Source organism: Cryptomeria japonica, chromosome 5 (assembly GCF_030272615.1).
Source record: "Cryptomeria japonica chromosome 5, Sugi_1.0, whole genome shotgun sequence".
In the NCBI taxonomy this organism is placed as follows: domain Eukaryota; kingdom Viridiplantae; phylum Streptophyta; class Pinopsida; order Cupressales; family Cupressaceae; genus Cryptomeria; species Cryptomeria japonica.
In genome coordinates this window covers 287,952,207-287,977,602 of record NC_081409.1, presented here as the reverse complement: position 1 = coordinate 287,977,602, position 25,396 = coordinate 287,952,207, and the positions used below count along the sequence as shown (strand labels likewise).

At 37.7% G+C, this 25,396-nt stretch overlaps 1 protein-coding gene across 13 annotated transcripts in view; it reads right to left on the bottom strand.

Moving 5' to 3' along the window:
- Positions 1-25,396, bottom strand: part of LOC131045838 (uncharacterized) — a 313,161-nt gene that overhangs the window by 126,651 nt on the left and 161,114 nt on the right. For all 13 annotated transcript variants that reach the window (XR_009105875.2, XR_009105876.2, XR_009105873.2 and 10 more), the window contains 5 exons: positions 15,135-15,246; positions 14,626-14,733; positions 13,116-14,466; positions 12,176-12,414; positions 7,781-8,015 (listed from right to left, as the gene is read on the bottom strand). Coding sequence is in view for 9 of the 13 variants with exons in the window: in XM_059221423.1 (XP_059077406.1) it covers positions 7,781-8,015; positions 12,176-12,414; positions 13,116-14,466; positions 14,626-14,733; positions 15,135-15,246 (2,045 nt within the window). In the remaining 4 variants the exon portion in view is untranslated. The remainder of the gene's footprint in view (positions 1-7,780; positions 8,016-12,175; positions 12,415-13,115; positions 14,467-14,625; positions 14,734-15,134; positions 15,247-25,396) is intronic.

The window sequence follows — 25,396 nt, the reverse complement described above, 5'->3', positions numbered from 1 at the left end:
ACGCCATTGTCGTACGTGTGAAACAATCTGGTCGGCCAATGTAGTGACCGACAAGGCTAAATGGGTGGTGCAGTTCCCCGCCACCCTATGAGGGGTAGCCATCGATTGGTACTTCGATGCTGATAAAACGAAGATAGCAACTTGGGACAAATTACATGAAGCTTTTGAAACACAGTTTCGACTTCTCAGGGACAACAATGAAATCGTGGCGGAAATCCTGAGTACCAAGCAAGGGAAACACGAGACTATTAGAGCATATAGCAGGCGACTAAAGGAACTGCTGGGAAAAATGGACAACCAGTTGAGTGATGAATTAAAGAAAAGGTGGTTTGTGGAGGGTTTGAAATCGTCCCTCAGGAGGAAAATGAAAATTGTACCACCCACCTCCTACGAAGATGCCTAAAACAGGGTAATGGACTTGATAAGTGAAGGCAAGACATCCAGGAAGAAGAAAGACAAGTCCTCTGGGGAGGAGGACTCCTCCGAGGGAAGTAGCAACGACGAGGGGTCGAGCAAGAAGGCGCAAGCCCTCCAGAAGGACATGCATTGCATGATGAAGGAATTTAAAGGTATGAAGGGAAGCACCAGTAAGAATGAGGAAGTGTGGTGCATAGAGTGTAAGGAGGAAGGTCATACAAAAGGCACCTGTCCTAAAAAGGCCTTCTACGACATTTGCCAAGTGTTGGGACACTCCACCAAAGAATGTCCCTACAACATGAAGACACGAGGGAATCAAGTGCTTTTCACCCAGGAGCAGCCATCATCCTCCGCTACAGCAGGCACATCCCAGCCTCAAGCCAACACCACGTCATCATCCAGCAATTACAAAGGTAACCGAAGGAGAGGGAAAGGCAAATGCAATATGATGCCAAAGGACGGTCGATGATTCGGTGTCGGGCCTGCAACCAATGGGGACACTTTGCGCGGGATTGCCAGAAAGAGGAAACACCCCAAAACTTGTCCAGATCGTGCGGTCCTGGAGACCACGACGACACAAATTGCCCCAAGCCAGGGGTTAATCTTCTCAATATTGAAAAAACCGGCGATGATAAAGAAGTGCTGCCAATCACCCGTGCTCATGCCAAGAAGGCCACTTATCCTGACCCCTGTACGGAGAAGGAGAGATTACGGGAGGCAAAGGCCGACATTAAGTTGGAGATGACGGCAGAACAACGAAAAAATGCAGACATGGTGAGTAACTCATCTCGTACTGAAGCAGAAAAGAACATTATTGGGCAAGTCTTGCAGATGGAGTCATCGATAAGGGTGAAGGACCTTCTCGACACAATGGGCGCAATGAAATTAAACCTGGCAAATTCATAAAATGCAGAGATGGAGGAGTCGATAAGGGTGAAGTACAATGGGCGCAATGAAATTAAACCTGGCAAATTCAAAGTAAAATGGTTCGGGCCATACAAAGTCCGAGAGGTGGCTAAAAATGGGTCGATCAAGTTATGGACGCTAGATGGTCGCGAAGTGGCGGAGGCTCTGAACGGGTCCAAATTAAAACCATATCATGAGCAGAGGTGATTGACTAACCCCGAATCCTCCCGTGGAGGTACTTAGAGTCTTTTTTATGAAAATTTAAAAAATAAAAACAAAAAAATAAAAAATAATCACCGTACAGCAAGCACCGTACGAAGAAAAGAAAAAAAGAAAACGAAGAAACAAACCCACTGTACGGCAAAATCAAAAAGTGGCGTATGGCATAAGACCACCGTATGGCAGAAGTGTCGAAGAATTCATACGACGGAAAGGTTGACAAACACCATAGGGCGGGGTGAAAGTCTAACTGTACGACAGGGCCGTCGGTGTTGCGACCACCGCCAAGAGAGAGAGGTATAAAGCAAACATCAAAAGCTTATCTCCATATTTTATGTGTTGTCCACACTACCGTATGACGAAAACCAAGCTTTTCCATACACCATAAGGCATACAGCCGAAAAAGATTTTCGTATGGCGGAGACAAAACCATACGATATATGCAACACTGAGGTGACTGTACAGTGACCGTACACGAAGGGTTGCGGTTCGGTGGAGAAACAACACGGTGGTGATCGTACGACAGTGTTTCCAAAGGCCGTACAACAATGTTTCATTGGCAGCACCCGTACAGAAGTGTTTAGCAGCGTAGGGTATAAGGGGGAGTTGTGGTCGCAGATCAGTGAGAGGGTAATCACGTGCAGCAATTTGTTTCCCTAACCCTTTTTTTTTTTATATTTAAGGGCACAAGAGACAAAAGCAAAATCATTTGATGGACCACTGTGGAGGAAAGAATTGGAAAAAAAAGTTGTTGGAGAGTCCCTGTCAGGAGGAGTTGGTGGAGATTCCCCATGAGGAGGCCCAGGATATAGGCATATCGGCATCTCCTGGAGAAGGCAGTGACACAGAGTTGGAACAGTATCTGGTTGAGATGCTTGCTGGAGCACGACGGATTATAGCTTCTATGCGGTCACGAGGGGATGCGCGGACAGAGAGGCAGATTGAGCATCTGTTAGAGTTTTTGGGTGGGGGCTGCACCCAGGCATTTGCCGAGTGTTTGAGGCCCGAGGGTGGCCCACCACAGAGACTGCGGATGTTGTAGGAATGGGACCTACAGGAGCAGGCTGGGGAGACTCATACACAGTCCTTGTTGAGGCACGTGGAGCAAACCTTCAAGGAGACATATTATGAGCTTAGGCGTACACAGCATATTGCTCATGGCACCGAGGTTCAGCGGCAAGAAGTCGTGATAGAGAGGGAGGAATTAGTTGCTCGACTCCAACAGATGGAGGAGTCGCACAAGGAGCAGTTGGCTTGGGAGAGGGCCTAGCGGGTAGCTGAGGACCACCCTGGAGGCAGAGTTGGCGGATGAGAGATCAAAGAAGGCTGCCTTGGCTGCACGGCTACAGGATGCTTGAGAGGAGAGAGTTATGTTGGAGAGTCGTCTTGCTAGTGCCTTGGAGATAGTGGATAGGAAGGATAACGAGGTACTGCAGGTTGCGATGATGGTGAAGATTGCTATGGAGAGGCAAATGATTTCCAAACGAGATGACACTAAGGACTGAGCAGGTCTATGAGCTACGGGGATGTCTCCCAGGTAGCTGAGAGGACCACTCTGGAGGCAGAGTTGGCAGATGAGAGATCGGAGAAAGCTGCCTTGGCTGCACGGCTGGCGGAAGCTCGAGAGGAGAGGACTATGTTGGAGAGTCATCTTGCTAGTGCCTTGGAGATGGTGGATAGGAAGGATAAGGAGGTACTGGAGGTTGCAATGATGGTGAAGACTGCTATGGAGAGGCAGATGATTGCCGAACGGGACTTGACGCTGAGGACTGAGTAGGTTTATGAGCTTCGGGAATGTTTCCCAGGTAGCTAAGAGGGCCTCACGAGTAGCTGAGAGGACCACCCTGGAGGCAGAGTTGGCGGATGAGAGATCGGAGAAGGCTGCCTTGGTTGCACGGCTGGAGGAAGCTCGAGAGGAGAGGGGTATGTTGGAGAGTCATCTTGCTAGTGTCTTGGAGATGGTGGATAGGAAGGATAAGGAGGTACTGGAGGTTGCGATGATGATGAAAACTACTATGGAGAGGCAGATGATTGCCAAACGAGACTTGACGCTGAGGACTGAGCAGGTCTATGAGCTACGGGGATTTCTACCAACCACACTGACACTGGCACAATCGACATCAGCAGTGGCATCTCCATCAAGGACGCTTCCTCGGCCCCATTCTCAGTTATGATTTATTTTTTGTTCATCATCCCATTTTATTTTCAATCGTCAGGAGACGACCTTGTTTTTTGGGGGGGATGATGTTGGCGGCATATTGAAAAATACGGGAATAAAAAGTAATTAATTAGGAAGTACTTTGTTTAGTGATGTAACCGAGGGTAGGTAGTTACGGGCGTGACGGTTGTCCCTTGCACCCCCTTGGTACCTTTATATACCATGTGATGTAACTTGTCAGTATTACGATTATGAATGAAATGGTATCTTTTCTGTTCGCTTAATATTGTTTGTCTGGTATCTATGGCATTATTGTTCCTTGTTAAGTATTTTGTCTCCATGCATTAAAGTGTTCGCCCAGAGGGAAAATAGTGGACGCATAGAGATCTCACGCGTGGACGAGAGTGCAAAAGAGGCACCGTGTAGAGCAAAACAGTTCAATTTGGTCAAACACATACAGTACCTTCCAGGCGGCACACGATACCTTCCAGCCAAGAACAATGTTGCAAAATTAGAATACTCTGAAGAGGCAAAAGCTTCCTAGATTCATAGGTGACAAGTCGGAGGATCCTGTACGGCACTACAAAACATGTATAACCACTAGGGAGGCAAATGGTCAAGACGACCAGGATTACTGGTTGAAGGTGTTTCCAGCCACCCTTCGAGGGATCGCAATTGACTGGTATACAAACCTCAACACTCTGCACAAAAAGAGATGGAATGATCTAAAGAAGGCTTTCCAGGAGGAATTCAAACTCCTGAGGGATGACAAGGAGATACTGGCTAAAATTTATAATACCAAGCAAGGCAAAAGTTAAAGTGTCTAGGCTTACAATCGTAGGCTGAAAGAATTACTGAACAAGATTCAAAACCAGCCAACTAATGGACTGAAAAAACGATAGTTTGTGGAGGGACTCATGTTGTTTTTATGATCAGATTAATAGCAATTAAACAAATTAACAATATGAACACTGGACGCACCAAGATACCCTGGGAAAACCCTCCTACTTGAGGGAGAAAAACCCAGCAATAATGTCTCTTATATATTGAATCAATTCAGTTACAATATGACCCAACGATGAAGTCAATTACAATGTTAATCTGCTCTAGAAGAAAACACGATCTTTGACTGTTGTAAGAAGCCGAATGTGCAAGGCAATTGATTCGGACTTCTCCTCAAATAACTCTGCAATGTAATCACTGATCAATCTGCCCACAATGATATGTGTTCGATCTGCACCTCTGGTAATATGCAATCTTATTCTTCTCATATGTGTATGATCTGCCCTGCCTTCGATCTACCATATATAAAGAGTTTACAAGTCGACGTTCTAAATTAAGAACTAGTCGTTTAAGTGAAAACTAAAAAGCTTAAAATACTAAATAAAGCTTAAAAAGCTAAATAATAAAAAGCTAACTATGCGTCTTTAATAAAGAAGCAATAGTTTCACTTAACACATTGAAAAAGCTAAAAACCTAAATAAGTTGACAACTAAGATGACCATTATAGAATAAGTATTACTATTATGTTAATTAATATTACTAGTTTGAGGACCAATGTAATGTCACCTTTTCTCAAATTCTCTTACAATATAATTGGTGCTAACTTTCAAGGTTTGTGTCAACCAGTTCAGAGGAGTATTTCGATGTTTCCAGTGAGCTGAGACTGTTGATAGGAGCTATTTGAAAAATTTTAGAGGGTTTTTGGACAACTTGTCTATACTATTTAAAGTATGTGTTAGTTTAGACACCAATTTGCTCTATTGGAGGAGTTACTATTTATAGGTAGTCAGTAATTGCTAAAATTGATGATTTCTTGGTCACATAAGGTGTTTTGATATATTAATTTAATTAATGTTAAATTATTAAAGAAAAATTAACTATTTAACTCAACATTATTTAATTAATAATTTAATAAAGTGACATTGTTTTGGCACCTAGGGTTTTATAAAATCAAATAAAGTGAGTTTCCAATTTAGAAAACATAAAGTAAATTCAAAATTAAAGTGAAGGTGCAAAACCCTAATCAGGGCATTGGGCTTGGAGGAGCTTATTAAAAGGCATTTCAAAGATCATTTACATATGTTGAGTTTATTATTTTTCATATTTCTCTCTAAGAAAACTCTGTAAGGTTGTGGAGATTTGGACTTGGTCCATCTCAGCCTTCCTACAGATGAAAACCCTTTTGAAGAAGACTAGATACGGTAGTGAAAGATCTACTCTTGTTGGTATTTGTTGGAGATATCATTCAGGTATTTCACAGTGCATTCAAGGTTATTATAAAATTTGTGAGTCTTCATTGAAGACAAATTTCAGGACTCTGAATTTGATTGAAGAATTGCCTGCCAAACTTATGGGCACCATTCATGGAGAAAAATATATTCGTCTAGTCACCTAACTGTTCACGGGTTTGTGGAGGTGATTTTAATAATCTTTATTTTGGCATAGTAATTGCTGGAGAGATCGTCTGGGTGCTTTTTTATATCTCTTCTTCATTGTTGGTTCAATTTATTATTGATAATTTCTCTTATCCTGGCCGGTTCAGTTGCATGTGGAGATTCAAAAGGGGAAATCTGAGGTTCTGAAACATATACTTTGGCATGAGGATTCCACCTATTGTTTGGCACAGACTTCTCTTCCTAATGGCATATTTTCCTTCGCTATTTTATAATCAGACCTCACTGCTCCATGTTCATTGGACTTCATTGCTGCTATACATTCATTGGAGATTTGACTTCACTGCTGCTGTTCAAACATTGGAGACTGGGTATGTTGTCAAGCACTGTTTTTGTGGGATACCTTGTCCCTTATCTGCTATTCATTTCTGAGCTTTATTGCAGCATGTAATGGACTTCATATCAGTTGTATTTCAATCCTATTCAAAATCATTATATATCAGATAAAGGTCTGCATTATACATCCTATTTATGTATTTTTTGTGCAAGGGTTATATTGAGTTTGAGGAAATAAATATTATCTGCTATTATACTTTCTTCTCAATGCCTTATATGAATGCCATCCATTATGAATATTGAATGAAATTAATGCATAACTGGAAACACATAAAGCTGCAAATAAACTATTATAGTTGCATGCAAACTGTTTGATACATTACTTAAGGAGTAAGAGTGAAAAAATTGGACAAGGAACAGGGGTGTTTATTACAAATAAGAATATTATCAGCCTGATTCACTAGATGCCAGAAGTTTCAGAGAACTTAGAAAGAATACCATTCAACCCATCAGCCTTGGATCAACTTGAACCGACAATGAGCCCAACTTTCTGCATGCCTTTTAACAGATTTCGCTCCCATCTGGAAATATTATGAATGCTAGTAGTTTGGGAACCAAGAATTTTATCAACCTAAGTGACCAAGGAACAGTCTAAGGATAAAAAATATATTCCCATCTGCTCCCAAGTGTATTGTGGCTACTCAGGGATGCTTCCTATGTGTCACTCTATTTGCATCCGTAGAGAATACAGAAACATTTCTGCACCCAAAAGAACACTTTCGTACAGAACCTTGGTAACTATTTTCCACCACTAACCGCCACAGCCAATAATTTAATTCCAATGAAGGAGGATAGTCCAATTTGAAAGAGAATTGAGCTAATAAGTACACATCTAATGCTAGATAAAATTCAGAGTTTTCTACACATCACAATCTACCTGAGGGTTTATGGAAGTGATTAACTACAATGGCTATAAGAGATTAAATATAGTATACCTAGAAATAATCTTTTCAGAAAACCTTTTTAGTTATGTTACATTAAATTTCAAGAAAGAAAGAAATAAATCTTGTATACCTTTCTACTTCTGTAAAACAACAGTTTTCTGCTCTGCAGAATCTTGAAACCATCACACATTCTTTTTGAAAATATAGCATGGCCACATCTAATGCTAGATAAAATTCAGAGTTTTCTACACATCACAATCTAACTGAGGGTTTATGGAAGTTAAGGATTAACTACAATGGCTATAAGAGATTAAATATAGTATACCTAGAAATAATCTTTTCAGAAAACCTTTTTAGTTATGTTACATTAAATTTCAAGAAAGAAAGAAATAAATCTTGCATACCTTTTTACTTCTGTAAAACAACAGTTTTCTGCTCTGCAGAATCTTGAAACCATCACACATTCTTTTTGAAAATATAGCATGGCCTCTATCAAACTGCAAAGCACCAGAAACTGAGAACGGAAATGCAAAGTAGAGGGTCCAAAGTAGTCCTTTCGCAGCATTTGATAGAACATCACAGACACTGCTAGCTTGCTCCACCATTTTATCACATTCATCATCACAATCCAGTGACAAACTGCATTTAACATGGTGGTTAAACATATTATACTTCTATCTTTAAAGTCAACAAGAACTGAATGAAACTGTCTTCCTACTTTGAATACAAAAATTTGAAAAACCAGCAAATGCAAATCCATGATAGTCATAAACTTCCAATGACATTCATCCCAGAATTACAAAATGAAAAACAACGAGTGAAAAGAAACATCAAGTATAAAATATAAAATTTCATAGATGCAAAATGAATTTAACGACACTAAACAGTGATACTTCTTCAACCTCCAATCACCAGCAAATCAAGTAAACAATATTAAAAACATCCTCATAGGAGATTCTTTAGATGTTCATGGCATTGTCCAAAAGAAGCAATAATATGGTATAGCCGTGAATCCTCTTAGTTACAGAGAAAGGTTTAACAATTTCTACAACTTATTACATTTTACAATTTAATTGTGTTATTTAACACAAATGATTTGATTTACAACTTAAATGACATGCAACACCATATTATGCTGATACAATCCTAGAAATTGGTTTACTGGTACAATAATTACTGATTCAAGATTTCTTAAAGAGAAATTCAACTATTAATAGACCCTTACATAGCAAAATTAAAACTTGTCCAGACAAGTGAATGTCAAACTATGTTTCATGTGATGATTATCCTGATTCCTTAATATCATATGACTCATGTCTAGATGAATGAATGTGAAGTTATGCTTCATGTGATGATTATCCTGATTCTTAACTGTCATACGACTGTGTATTGTAGAAAGAATTTTGAAATATGTCTAAGGGTTTTATAGAAGTGATGTAATTAACTTATTTCTCATGCATTGTGCATACAATTAGTATCATGTGTTGGTACTGACAATAAATTTCCTTAAGAACACTTATTTTTATTTTGATAAATGATTGGCCAATTATTTTCTTCCCTCTCACGTTTGCATTGAGATTGAAGACCACCTTATTTAAAAAATCGTTTAAACCTCAGCCATCCCTTACTGAATTTACTCTAGTTTAAGTACTCTACAATTTCCATAACATGCCATCCAAGTTATGGAATGACTCATTGTGGTGTGGACAGTCAAGTTAGCATCATTCCCTTTAGAAAAGCAATCTTTACCATTATACCACAACCTCTGGACAAGTTGGCCAGATTGAATAACTATCAACAATTAAGTTCTGCAGAATCAACACAAAGGTTATCATATGAAATGATCAATTGGCTTGTTATTTTGCATTTTGCAACTGGTTTTTGTTTCCATTGTAAAAGGATAAAAAAAAATCATGACATGAGGAACCTTCCATGGATAGGTCATAATCATATAAATAGTCTGACAATAGCTTAGCTTCAAAACCTGTGCAATAGATCTTTAACAAAGGCAGAATCCCATGTATTTACTCCATATCAATTACATTTAAGCCTGCATTTGAATTTTTGTTTTTGTGAACATTTTTGCAACTATATGAACGATCGATCATATCAGATTACTTTGATCTTATAATGTTTCATCTCAAAACATTGCTTGTCTAAATGAAACTACAACCAGACATTATTCTGGAACATGAGGAACTCAATATGAATCACAAGATGCCTAGTATTGGCTGAGTTTGTTAATTACATGTATTTAGCATTTACAAAGCAGTTGATGTGTCACATAGCATTAGATGGAAACCATAACAAACTTTAATACATGACTAACAGATATACCTATTATACCCACAATTTGCCCTGATAATGCTAGATGAGGAAGGCATGGACTACAGAGAGATTGAAGTTCTTAGTTTGACCATCCATTTGCAGCTGAAAGGAAATACAGACTTGTAACAAACAACCAAGATTTTCAAGAAGGATTGCCAAAGGTCTATCAGAAATATAGTATTGTGATTTGAGAGGATGACAAGTGGAAGCTCATAGTTGCTCCATACAAGTCGTAGAACAAATATATAATCTTCAGAGCATCTACAATCACAGTGCAAGGAATGAAAACGACCTCTAAAAAACCCGCAACACCAACAACAATGCACTCATATTGCCTCTAAGTCATGGGCAAACCAAAAGTCTAGGGAAACAAATTCCCATTGGCAGGAGGGAACAAATAGGGTTTCAGGCAACCTATGATTTCCCTTGAAAGGATTAGATTAACAGCAAAGAGCACACAAGTTAATGAATTTCTCAAACTCTTTTCACATGGAAGGCCACTACAAATAACTCCAATGATGCTCCAAGGTAATGCATATGTCAATATTTCCACTATGTGAGGAAAAATGGAGCTCAATGAAAAGATGCTGAAGAACGGGGCTAACTGGAATGCAAAGCTGATTCAGTTTGTGCTACCCAGTCCCAGAAAACTACATAGTTGACTACAATAGATCATTGAAAATTTGTGATACTCAGACCAAAAGGATAATTTGTGGAATAATTTTATTTCTCTACTCACATATTGGACACCAGCTGTCATCCTAGAAACGCCAGCTTGGCTTGAAGAATTACTACAGCTAAGTGATATTTTGGAAAGAATGAAAGACCATCTGAGTAGCATGACACTGGCTCTACCTGTTTCTAGAAGAAGGCCATCTAATCAACAAAGCAATGTTAGCGATAGATTTTCTCATAGAGGGCAAAGTCAACCAAGTAGACAACATATTACAGAAAGGGGAGATAATACTTAGAGAGATAATGATTGGATAACCAAAGGACTTGCAGTGGCAGCAAAGACAATGAGAGAACCACACGAGAAAGCCATAGATGCTTATTAGCATATTGTTGAAAAATGGACAAACTTTTGGACCAGTAAGAAGTAGCAATAAATACCAAATAGAATGGATGAAGTATTTTGTCTTCTTTGTGATGGAGTTGGGTGACATTTACATAGATTCACCTCACAGACAGTCTTTAAGGGAAAAAAATGTGGTTTTAGCATACTGACTCTGTTCAAGGAAAAATTTATGTCAGTTAGTTACTTCAAATTGTTATATTACTGATTTTGAATTCAGTGTTCAATCTATGTGGAAAATGCAATGTTCTGCAACTCTCCTACCTGAGGTTCAAATATTGCAATATACCTAACAAAAATGACATAATAGGCATGAGCGCTAATCACAAGGACAAGATAGACACTATAACGTTATAAAACAATCGCAGTTTCATATTGGCATCAATAACATCCTCAACTGAGAGCTTCTCAAATTATATGACACCATCCTGTTGAGAAAAGAATCAGTTATTCATCCACAATATATGCCAGATTTCTAGCATCCTCTGCAGGTGAAGACCTTCTATGACACCAAGGTTTCAGTATTACTGCAATAACTCAGCATGTGATGAAGACAGCCTAATATACTCATCAGGCTCAAAGGATTTCATATAACCGAATTCGGTAGCACTTTTTGCACCTGTTACATATATTGGAGTTGAATGCTTCTAGGACTAAATTTGACTTAAGTGACATCAAACATATTATTGTATTGAATATAATATTTCTTAAAAATAAAGACCATTAACCCAGGCATTTATTGTATGAATGCATACATGCATGTAGAGAGATACATGAATACAAAACACATGCTACTCATTTTGTATGTCCAATGATGTTATATTATAGGGCAGCCATCTACATGCATATGGACCATTCTCAGATTACAAGAATATCACAAGAAACTTCCAGTTCTCCTCTTTATTCCTATCAACAATTTCCAACCACATTCCTTTAGCACAAAACCATTTCTTCCGAATTTCATGGGGCCTCCATTTGTGGAAAAAATCACAAGCATTCCGGAGGTTCATTTTGGCTACCTTAAGGTGTAGTATCATATATTTAACCTTTAAGACAAAAATCCTCTATAAGTTGCTGCCAAATGTTATTTAATTTTGTGCATAAAAGCAATCTTCTCCAGCCAACAGTACAGACAAACAAATTCTCTTTAACCAACAGCACCAAACATCTGCATAAATATGGTCAGCTATTAATAACATGTCAATTTGCCAAGGATTTATCATTGATTAAAAACATGTCAATTTGTCAACAACTTCCCTTTGACCAACTGTGCCAAACATCTACATAAAGTTGACAGGCAGCCAGTTATTAAAACATGTCAATTTCAATCTGTACTCTATAGCAATATAGCATCTCTAAGAAATAGATATCTTATCAAAGGGAAGTAAGAACATACAGATTCTCAAGAATTGCAAGGAGTTTATTATCAGATTCTGCTGATGAATGCACAAGTAAGATTGTACCCACAGAAACAACATCTTCATTAATAACTTCATCAATCGAGCATTTTCCTTCGAATAAACACTGCAGACTACCTATCATCTGAATATTTGAACATTCCTGTGAAGTTATATTGACTAGACAATGAGGTGATAGCATTTGGATTGGTAGCATTTTTATTTTCTCTTCTGGTGCCTAAACAAAGAAACAATGGCATCCCTGGTCAGTTTTTGACATGGACACTAAATATAAAAAATTGGAAAGAAACTGCACAAAAATGTGATCTAAACATAATATTATTACTATCAATATATGAAGATAGTGTCCTACTTATATCTACTTGAGACCATGATAACCAGGCAAAAGGTTGGCATTGAAGAGCAGTTGTACAAAGAGACCACTAATGCAACACCACCAGGCACTTACAAATGTGTCTACTGTTGTATCAGGAACCGATAACAACCTTAAGAATGTTAAGATAATCAATATGAGAAAGCCCGAACAAGGGCTCATGCAAAGGGTTGCAGATAAGAAAAGTGTGCTTATGGGTGGTATAAAAGAGAATAAGGCAGAATTTTATGAAAAAGAAACATGAATTAGGATGTCGAATAAGCTGGCTACATTATTAGTTTAATAGGTCATACAGTAAGCAGCTACCTTGTTATAATGTTAGCAGGCATCAAAATTGAGTAAAGCAGGCTAATTTATCTAAGTTCAGTCTATGAATGTATAAGCATGAATCAACTAAATTATTTACTTCTACTACAATGTGAGCTGAATAATTTTCATGGTAAATAGTTACTCCCACATTTATGATCCCAGGTAAGTGGGCATTAATGTAACTGCAAATAAAAATAAATTAGAACCTTAAGCAACTGCAAAATGTATTTACGTACCTGATTTTCCAAATGAGCTGAAGGGCAACAAAGTAAAACTGTCCGTGGGTGAAAACTGCACATGTAGAAAAACTCAAGAATAGCTCTTGCCACAGGTGGTTTATTCAGACCATAAGTGACAAAAGGGTATAAAGTCAGAGATCTACTCTTTCCTTGATTTTTAAATAAATTTGATAGTGGGGTACTCATTCCAAAACAATCCAGCGTAGACTTCAGGATTTTTATCATAAATTGCCAAGAGCTTTCATTCACAATATTCTTGAAACATAATTGCATGAAAGACTGGGCAAGGCCCTGCGGCAACACATTGCTACCATTTTCTGTTGAAAACAGGAGAGAAGTCCAGACATTGAAGTTCATGTACAGGTCCAGAAACTTCAAAAAACCTGAGAATAACCCACAACAACCAGACAACATAACACATTTTCTATTTCCTAGAGTATCATCTTCTTCTAGGTTGCTAGTGAGCTTGAATAACTCACGTCCTTCCCTGATAATTGTGAACATAAATTGCAACAGTTCTGATATAAAAATGACTGGCTTGTATTTGAGCCAACTTTCACACCATGCTTGTTTCAAATTCAATATAAGGAATGTGCGAAGCGATCCTTCAACTCCCAGAAAGCAGATATAACTTGCATTTAAAAGTGTGCAGCTCTCTTGATAATTTACATTCATAGTTTTGAAAAGGCTTTCCAGGTACAAAGAATGGGGCTTTTCACACCCTTTCTCAAACACAAGCTGTAGTTCAGCCATGATAAATCTTGCGTAGTAAACTTTGCTTGATATGATTTCTTCTGTCAAAAGATTATGGTAATTCAAGTTTCTAGCAAGCTCAGCTTCCATTTCAATTAGAATTCTCTTAAGAGGCTCATTACACTCAACCAGAAATTTCCTTTTAGAATGTGACTCTGTGATATGAAACACTTTGAAACTATCCCAGATACTACTAGTGGAGCTTACTATCACAGCTAAACTAGGAAGCATAAAGGAGGACAAATGCACCCATGATAACCTATGATCTTCAAATACTTTAAATTTTATGAGACACGTTTCCATTCTCTGAAGAAGAAAAAGAACATTACCACAGCAAATTTCTCTTTGTATGCATTTCCGCAGTTCAATATATGCTGAAATAAGGTCTGGAACTCCTCTCAATAAGCCAAGATGAAAGCTTACATCTGATATGGCTATCTGTCCAATTGTAGAATCTACTATATCGGCAGTAGAAGTCAACTCATATTTCTCCTCATTCCCATTAATGGTTATAGAACTAGGTACCACTACAGGCTTGTGCATTATGAATGGCACCATACACAAGAAATTATTTGAAGAAAGCTGGGATAGAATCCTGCGCAAATGCAAGGAGAAAAGTATAACAATGTCAGAACCTACAAAATAGAATAAAGAAATTAAGCAGCAAACCATAAACACACTTCCTTTCTTCCATTGAAAATTAGGAACTCGGTAATAATGTTGTGTTGTTAAACATATAGCATAAAAATTATACCATGATAAATTGGGAAAACATTTATTTGTAAACTTGGAAAGCGTCTGAAGGCAGGACTGGAGAAACCAAGCATTTCGTCCTTTTGATTTATTCAGATATTCTTCTATCCTGCAAAATTATTTTCCCACCTTAATGAAACATTCTACATATGATCAATGGAAATGTCACAAAAATAACAACAAAGATATCTGCAAAGATCAGTAATTGAAAAGAAGTAACAATAACAAAAACTTACATGATATTGACAGTACAATACTAAAAGTGCACACACATACCAAAAATATTATATGAAAACCATAGCAAATGCAAGGATTACAAACATAATTCTCACATTTATTTGAAACAGATATAGACTCTATCATTCAACCCCCAAGACAAGCCCAGGAAACACAGAAGGAGCTTCTATTTTCTCCAGAAGTTCACAAAAGCCAATTTAATATGGTTATTAGAAATATAAAATTATGATAGTGTACTCCTAAAATAAGAGTAAATGCTAAAAGTAACTTCACCTGAATCCTATGGTTGAATTCAACACCCCAAGAATATAGTCCACGGTGACAACAGGTATTCCCAAGCCTTCACAAACCTCTAGAATTGCATTTATTGAGAGTGCGTTGCATCCTGTAAGAGCATTCAACCCAAAACAATTTTATCCAAATTAACTCGATGAATAAGATTATCTGTCCATGCTTATATCTGGCAGAAATTTATTATATAAAAATATCAATTTCCAATCAATCAAGAAAATCACAAGCCCCACTTGAATTGGCACATATTTTGGAATTCCAAATTCCCCTGCAAGTTAGTTTCAAACTTATAAGGAAGCTGACTTGCCTTTATATAAGACAAAGATCATAACAAATTAAGTTTTGTAGCATTGTGACAAGGAGTTTGAGATGCACATTGAGCTAAAACAGAAACCCAAAAAAAAATCATTTATAAAGAAATAGTAAAAATCTGAATGTTCAAATGAAAGGATAAAAACTTGAGATAAAGGCAAGAAGCATCACAATGTTGATACCATATTTTACTAGGCTTTAAAATTTCTTAGATGATTAAATCACACAATAAGTGGACATTTCAATTTGGCTCTCAAGAATCCCTTTTGTTTCACACAAAGGAGTATAATTTAGGGTAAGCAGATTGGATGGCACCTCTCTAATCTCCAAACTATAAGTGCCTATTCATGTTTTTATCCACTATCAATTTCATCAAAAAGAGTGTAGGAGTAGATAGGTGACTCCTCAACACTCCCAAGGAACCTGCAAGATGAAAATAACTTCCACAAGAGAGAATGGCAAGAATAGATGGCTTCAACAATGCAAGATTGATTGAATATTACAATAGATATGAAAATGTACATGAAAGGCCTTGCTTATTGTAATGGTGAAAAATTAGGGTTTCACCATAAAATGTAGTAAGACCACTAATGTTTGCTTAATTACCACCAAATTAGGGAAAGATAGGAATTTGATAGATCTTAGCCTAATAGACCTAAATTCCGATCTGATTCCAGGCCTCCTAAGTGGGGCTCTTCTTTCCCTTGAATTTGAGTTGAATTTGAATTAATTAAATATTAGGGTACAATGGTAGATTATTGAAGCACTTACACAGCTACAGTCGTCAAACATAGCCACAAACTTGGATCTGAGCAGCAGATAAAGGTTCAGATCTGCTCCTAGAAATTCGGCCTTAATTGTCAAGACCATGGTGGTGGTCGCCTTGGTCCTCTGAACTTTTCGTTGTCCAAAGGGGGAACCTGTTCGTCTCTGTGAACACTGTCGATCCTCCGAAACGCATCTCTATACCTATTCCTACACAGTGAAAAGGGAAAAATTGTTGGGAATAGGGGTTTGCTTTAGGTCAAACCCTGGTTTTGGAATTAACAATGAAATAGAATTGAAATGTAAATGAAGTACTACAGTAAAATTCTTTCCTTTTGACGGAAAGGCTGAAAATGTTTGAAACACTAATGATATACCTTTAATGAAGTTTTGTTTGTCTTCACAAGGAATTAGGGTTTCATGTAGATAGTCTTCATAAAACATAGAACATGAATGTCATCTCCAATGCTTGAATCTTGACTTCACTTCTGCTCCAATGCTCGATACAAGACTGATTGCTTGTTCACTTGAATTTAGGATCTCAATTTTTCTCTCTTGAGTTGTTCATGAATTCGAATTATGAGTGTTCAGTTTAAAATGAGAGGGGTAGACCTCCTTTTATACTTCTTGGTTGAAAAACAAATTAAATTTCTGACACATGCCGACATGGGATCTAAGTTCCTGCTCAAACTAAGTGACTGTTATGTGACCCCAAAATGGGCCATCGTCCTGGACATTAGGGATCTAGGATTAAGGGGCGGAAAGTGCAAATAATGAAAATTTGAGTTTGGTACTTGGTGTGAGCAACATCAGAGCTTCAATCAGGCCTTAGAGGACGAACGCCAAAGTGAGGACAAAATTTTAGGAGAGTACAATTTAGGATGCTACACTTATAAAGGCAAGGTGAGAAGCAGTATTAAACAAGATGTTGACATGTGTCGTAATCCAATACAATGAGACAACTAAATGTTGACCTAGATAACTAAAAGTAGTTGCGGAGCAGTTGTCATAAGAAAAGATAAGATCATGTGGTAATTAATCGACCTTCTAAAAGGGCACCTGGGGCCTGTTGATGTGTGTTTTATGCACATGCAAGCATCAGAATAAAATACCAAAGTACTTTACCCTCTCTTGAACAAAATCACCTCAGATGCTAAAGGGTAAGATCAACTAAAATGATTCCAAGGTTTCTACAATCAGGTATTGACAAGTCGGTAACTAAATGGTCGATGTGAATTGTTGTTTTCACTTGGGAACTTACACAATTGTTCAAATCAACTTTGCTTATCATGAGTACAAAATGGGTGTGCTAGTAACTTAGGATTTAACAATGAAGCTTTGGACTAAAATCTAACAAGAATTTCTAAAAAAGAATGGCAAAAGGGAATGGGGTTAAGGAATTCTATTCTAAAGCCTAGAATGCAAGAAGTAGTGAACAAATTTAGTGGAATCAAACTAGGCAAGGTCTCACCATCAAGTCAAACAGATCTTGACACGAGCTTAATGCAATCATCTAAGGTGTATTTCATAGATTTTCAAATTACTACAATCAAACATTGATACCATCCAAGTTGATGCATAACAATGGACATATAATAATTGAAGTTAAGCTTGCATAAACTTCCAGTTGACCACGCACGGCGTACTTACAATCAACAAGAGGCTAGTGGTATGGATAAATGAATTCCAAACAAATACATTCAACAAATTCTTTCATTCAATCTAACAAACTTGAAAGCAAATTCTAATCTAACTTGGACAAATTGAGAACCTTGAATGTAAGACAACACTTAAACAAAAATCACCATCAAGTCGAACAATGATTTATATTCAAATCTGCAGCATCTACCAAAAATTCTCAAACATCTGTCGCTTACAAATGAGAGGCAATGGGTCATATATAAAGTCTCATATGAAATGAATGGCCAAGATTAAATCAGAATCAAGGGCCAAGATCATGCCAAAAAAACCCTAGAGTTGCCCTAATTAGGGTTTACATAAAAAATGGAGCCACCAACATATGGCCCAATAGAAAGACACCTAGTCATCAAATAGGGAATCTTCTAGAAGATTTTGTCCTGCATCTCTTTGTCCTGCATCTCTTTCTCTCACAGCATAATCCAAGAATCTAGCTAACACAGAATCTAATTCCTCCATAGAAATGTTGGGTAAGGTATCCTGTTGTAGATCAATCACATCCAACGCATCCGAGCAAGCATCCAAGGTGTTCTCCCAATCTGGCATGAGCTTCTGCGAATTGTGGACATGAATCAACAAAGACACTAAGTCATCCATCTGACTCTTCTTCAAAGAGTCCATTGAAGTACATGAACTTCATCTTGTCTCTCAATTCTGCTAGGAGTAAACCACTGGTTTCACTGACATCAACTCCTAATAATTCCTCAATTGAGACAAGGATCTTCGACTGAATATCATGAATTGATCCTTCCATCTCTGCACAATCATTTTGTGTATGCTCGTAAGTTGATTTCTTCATGGCTTATGAACAATACTAGCCATGGAAATCATATCTATCTCCATTATGCACAATATTCTCCCTAATCAATGTGGATATAGGAATTTTCTTCAAATCTCTGAGGTGTGGAATAGTTTTCTCCTAAATAGGTCGGAATTCATCCCAAACTCCCTTTAAATACTATACCCTGAATATGAGCCATGTTGTCCTATCAAAAGCTTGGACAAAATGAGTAAGGAAATCATCTGCCTGTCTCTTCGTATCTTCAATCCATTTCTCCACTTCCGAGAGTGTATCTCTCGCTACCTCATAATGTGTATGTAGTTCACGATCAACTACAATAGGGGAAATAAGGGTGGGATTCTCACCCCTTATCTCTGGAATATACTCTCTGAGTCTGATATTTTCTTCTTCATACTTCTCTTTCTTTTCAATCTCCCTGCCCAATCTTGCACTGATTGCCTTGAGAGTATCACCAACTTCCTGGAATTCCTGCTCCTTTGTAGTACGACCAAGGGCAATTGAAGTAATCTGGAAATCCATGGGAGTAACAACATCCTTCGTCACATCTCCAATAGGAACAGCCAACTACGCAATCCGCATTCTTGTCTCATCTCTAGCTATATGTGACAAAATCTCAACTTTCTTTGGTTCTTTTTTCTTGCTGCTCCTAGCTAAGTAGTCATCAATGTCGTCAATAGGCTATGCCTCTACCATCTTCTTACTTTTCTCCATACTCTTCATCGGCCAATCAGGAATAGAGGTCATCTCCATACCATCATTGAGACACATCTCTCGATCAAGCTCTCTCAATGCCAAGATAACATCATCATCATCATCATCAGGATTATCCTTAGTTAAATCATATACATTCTTCCCCAAACTAACCTCCAAAAGGACAGTAGGAGATCCTGGTTGATCATCATCTTCATTAGGTGGAGCAGATGTAGTTGTGGCACATAAATCTTGAACATTCTCTGGTAATATCATTGTGTTGGAATATTGTTCAATCTCTTTGTTCTATTCTGGCACTTCAACTTCTTTGATTGATGAGACACTGAGGGAAGGTGAAGGAATGATAGACAAACGAATAATAATCTTTTGCTTCTTCTTCTTAACCTCCTCAATCTTCTTCCCTCTAGCCTTGACTTCTCCTGGTGTGTTCTTCCTTCGCTTGGGAGCTTGACTTTCCTCATCCACATGAATCCTTATGTCACTGATAGTTCTTTGATCATCTTCAGAAGAGGATTCCTCATGTTTCATCTTTTTATAAGTGAAGATAACACCCATGTCAACTAGCTTGTTCATCTGACTGTCTACCCATCCTCGGGAAACACTCAAAACTTCTCTTATCAATACATTCAAATTTGTCACTTCTTGTTCTAACCAATTAGGCAATAGAATAGCCTTCTTCATTTCATTCTCATATTGCGGATGCATATGATCCTTGTCATCTAATATCTGATCAGGAATGAGGAAAAGTCCACACTTCCTCATGAAATCCACGGACATTCTGGACACATTCTTCTTTTCACTACTTGCTCGTCCATCAAGTTGGCCCAATAATCTTCTATGTCCACCTTGTGAATGAACTTATCTCCTCTGAGCCTTCCAACTTTCTTATTTGGATCAAATCTTTCTCTTCTTTTGTATGTTGCAAGGCGATAAAATGCAAGCTCCTCAATCATTGTGCTACCTGCAGTGGCAGAATGGCAAACCTCCAATGTCTTCCCTACGGAAATAGGAAATGCCATCTCCGTTCGATGTTTGCCCTTCTGGATAGAATCAAACTCCAAAAGCTGTCTCACGACCTCAAGCAATATCATTATGTCTGTACGATAGGAAGTCTATAAGGTTCGGATTGAAATCCATGAATCCTTAGGTATGTGAAAGTGGGAATTGTATGTGCCATGACCCATATTTCTCTATCAACTCTGTTGCCTCCTCGGAAAACCTCTTGTGGATTCCGCCTTGCAACATCTGTGTTATGTACATAGTGAATGAATCATTCACTCTCTTATAATCTTCAATTTGATAAATGTTCAGCTATGGATAGCATTCATAACTCTCGAATTGTCCTTGTCCATTCCCGACTTCACTTCTGCATATCAATCCTTTGTAAGTAACAAATCGTCCAAGTATATACACGAGATAGGAAGTCATGGCAAATGACTTAGATCTCTCCACATTCCTCAGCTGAAAATCCAGATTGTCACTTATGATTTTTGACCAGTTAGTCAATGTTCCTTTCAAACAATCCTGGATGAAATAGAACATCCATCCATCATATATTGCACCCTATGGCATCCCCATCACTCAATTAAGCAGGAATACCAAGTTTCTATATTCCTCTTTGAAATCTGTGCACATGAGCGTCTTGGGAGCCTTGGAATGATGAGCCCTAGGTTCAATCATCCACTTCTTGTTCACTATGGTTTTGCACGCATCCATCTTCTTCTTATATCTTTCTTCATATTCATCCTTGTTCCTATCTTTCATGTTTGTTCCACATGGAATCCCAAACACTTCAGCAACTGCACCCTCAGCAAGGTAAGCAATGTTGGCACCCTTAGGAGTCTTGATCATTCGGGAGCGAGGATCATAACATCATGCACACTCCAGGATTAACTAGATGCATTGTATATACTGCGGAAATCCAGGGGCCTGATAAATACCATTGTTCATAATGTTTGCATAAGTTGGGGAAGGAATCTGGTTTCCAATTCCAAACATCCGCTACCGCATCTGATCCATGTTCAGGAAATGCATGTTCATGTCTCTAATGTCCTTCCATCTAAATGACATCTTGGATTCTGGATAGACTCTCATCTCAACTATCTTCTATTGTTCCTTCTGAATGCTAATCCTAGACTTCAACATTGCACCTGTATGAAGCTGGAAGTTAGTAACTTCGGAAAATTTATCCTCATAACTATTTTCAGAACTGAATAAGTTCTGATTTCCTAATGATTTACATAAGTTTATGGATGGAAATCAGGAGTTTTATCCATATTTAAAACGAAATCTGAAAATAGAACAAAAATATGACAAGATTAGCGTATGAAACTCTCATAAAATTCATTAAAATCATCAATTTTCAGACATAACAAAGTCTGAAGACACCTACTTATACTTAGAAATTTTATCAAAATTAGAATGCAAAGGAGTATACCGGATTGGGAAATGAACTAGGAAAGGTGTAAAAAAGTAGGATTTTCACTCAAAAGTTGTCTGAGGACATGTAATATCCCCACTTTGAAATAGAATTTAATAATAAATGATAATAATAAAATTAAAATATAAAATGATAAAATTAAATATGATTAATAAAAAATTAATTAAGTTAATGAAAAGTCAAAAGACATGAAAGGAAAACTTGTGACTCCCTCAACAATGATATATAAAAGGGAGAAGAAAACCTCATTTGAGAGGGGGGATAATTTGGTGATGAGAAGTGCAGATTTGATTTAAATAATAAGTGCAGATCTAATTATGAAAGGTTGTGTCCCTTTCAAATGGTAGAAATAATGAAGAGTTACACTCTTTCAAAGGGTGCTAATGGTGAAAGGGCATGTCTCTTGGCAAAGGGCATCCATGATGAAGAGGTGTGACCTCTCCCTCAAATTGAGAGATATAAAGGGAAGGAATCAAAAGCATCTGGTGACATCACCATTGATAAGATCAGATCAGAATTGTTATCAAGTTACAGGAAGTAACATTTGTGTTCTTTATGGTATGCCTCCCAATCTGCAGGCGACATCTACAGTGTGAACTCCAACCGCAGGCTACAATCTGCATACAGGTAAGAGGGGTTAAGAAGTCTTAAGCTATATATGTGTGTGGACATGTGTGCCACACACACACATATGCATTTTTATGAATACATATATCTCTAATGATTACTTATATGAATGTAGCAATAAAGATAGGAATCTATGTAGAATATTTATGTATATTTAGGATCATTAGAAAGATTAAAGAATATGTAAATGAAGACGTAAATTATGGAATGGAAAACAGTAATGAATTATAAAATGTAATATTAATGTGATTATATGATGAAGGTTATAGGGAAGAAATTCCCTTAGCCTAATGGAGGGATTTTGATAATCCTTGGAGGACAGTATATACTGAATATCTATATGCATATATATGGCTTGGTTGACTAAGTTCATCCAAGAAGCGACGGATCTGACCGGTCCCCTCTTAGGACTTGGATGATGGAATGCATCATCCAAGGGAAGGAATTGACCTAGGGTCTTCCTTGGATGGCATGGGTGTAAGAGGTTACACCCAAGACAGGAATTGAATTAACCTTCGATTTCCTGAAGGGCTTGGATGTAAGAAATTACATTCAAGACAGAAGTCGAATTAACTTTCGATTTCCTGGAGGGCTTGGATGTAAGAAATTACATTCAAGACAGGAGTCGAATTCACCTTCGACTTCCTGCAGGGCTTGGAACCAAGATGGGTTCCAAGAAAGCGAGCTTCACGGCTGCCCAAGGACATACTTTCGTATGGCAATCGTATCCTTTTTATTAGATAAAAGTTGTGATTATGTTAAGTATTTTAAAGTTAGATTGCAATTTAGATTACTTCTATATATATATATGTTTGTTGTATTCTAACAATCTATTTTGCAGGTTAATGATCTCTAACTAGTAGGGACATTACAGGATACCTTCCCAAGGTCAACAATTGCTGCCAGCAAGTCTGAAGACAACCTGCAACTCTACAAATTAGTCACTTGAAACATGTTGCAATCGCGTGCAATGCACAAATTTGATGAAAACACTCTTCCCATGGTGAAAACAATCAATTCTGAGTATATATGTATGGCTGGTAAAATAAAAGCTTTCCGAAGACAAGTCTGAAAATGTGTGTTTCAGACTTACCAGCATCTTGAAAAGTGATAAGAAACCCTCAAAATGATGAAAAAATGACTTATAAATGCCCTCCAAGTAAAATCGCCAAGGTAGGTAAGTGGCTGGAAATGAAGTTTTTCTGAGGAGAGCCCCTTGGCAATGGCGTCTCAGACCTGCAACAGCATTAAGAAGGTCTAAAAATGTTCCAAAAACCCCTCAAAAACACCTCCAATCAAAATCACCTAAGTTGGAACAAGTTGGTCGGTGAAAAATACTTCTGAAAATTAGTTACCAGCCAACAATGGAGGTCAAATAAGCTCAAATAATGGTGCCAAACTCAGATCTGGAAGTTATTCTGGCAAGAAGCAACAATGGTGATCAACTTACAAAGGAGAAATGCACCTAAAATGGGAGCAAACAATTCCTAAAATAAGATTGCCCACCTAGGCACATAGCGCCACCCTTTCAAATTCGCATAAGTCTGAAAATTCACCTTCAAATACTCTAAAATGGGAGCAAACAATTCCCAAAATAAGATTGCCCACCTAGGCACATAGCACCACACTTTCAAATTCGCAAAAGTCTGAAAATTCACCTTCAAATACTCTCCAATGGTTGCAAAAAAAAAATCGCCCAAGGCTGGAAACAGAGAAAAATAAATGGAAACAACTTTCAGCCTCAATGGTGTCAACTTGACACTTCACCAAATTAGCCAATTGGAGAAATTCGCCCAAATCAGCACACCTGGCAAATATAATATTATAATATTGTTGGCCACCCCTCTTTAAAATAGTTTTCACCTCCGGTTTTCACCACACAAGCAATTTGGGATAAAACTTTGATACTTATACTTGCCTAGGGAAAATCGATTTGCTTCTAGAATGTAAAAATCATACAATGTTTATTGCAAATCATTTATTTATATTTGTTTTTTTAAATAATCGTTAATGACCACCAAAAATAATTAAATTTGAGTCAATTTATTAAAAATATTTCAAATTTAGATCAAAATTGACATCAAGGGGAAAATCGCCCCATGTTGGGATAAAAATCCCAATGAAAAATCATTAAAAATCATCAAAAATGTCCTTGGGGGAAAATCGCTCCATGTTGGGATAAAAATCCGGACAAAATTTCATCAAACTTGCACAAATTCTCCTCCAAGGGAAAATCAACCTCTATCTAGACAGTTATCGGGACTCAAAATTGTCAAAATCATCCCTGGTGGAAATTCGCCTCATGTCTAGAATCACTATCCGCATTAAAATCCTTAAAATCTTGTCATAAAAGCACTGGTGGAAAATCGATCAGCATCAAGAATCATCATTTTAGTCATCATTAAAGTCATCCGCAGTCTTGGTGGAAAATCGTGGGTCATCGGGAGGATTTCCCACACTTAATCAATTTTTTACCTCCCTGGTGGAAAATCGCCCCATGTCTGGATAATGAGTGGGGGAAAAATCAAGTCCATCAAGAATCCAGTGGAAATTCACCTCCCATCATGATTTTGAGTGAGGGAAAATCATGGGTCATCGGAAATGTGGGGGAAAAGCTTCTCACATCATGAATTTTGACCCTTAGATTATGGATTTTCATTAGGAATTTCACAATTTAACCATTCAAAATCATCTGGACACTTAGAATTTTCAATAAAATGTATCAGGACTTGGTCAAATTTACCAAAATTTGAGCAAAATAAAAGGAAACCTATCAGGATAAAGTGCAAAATCAATTTGAATTACCTCCTAGGAGCGAGAAAACAACTCCAAAAGGTCCTAAAATACCTTAGCACTTCAAAATCACCGACGAGGATGTTCAAAAACACC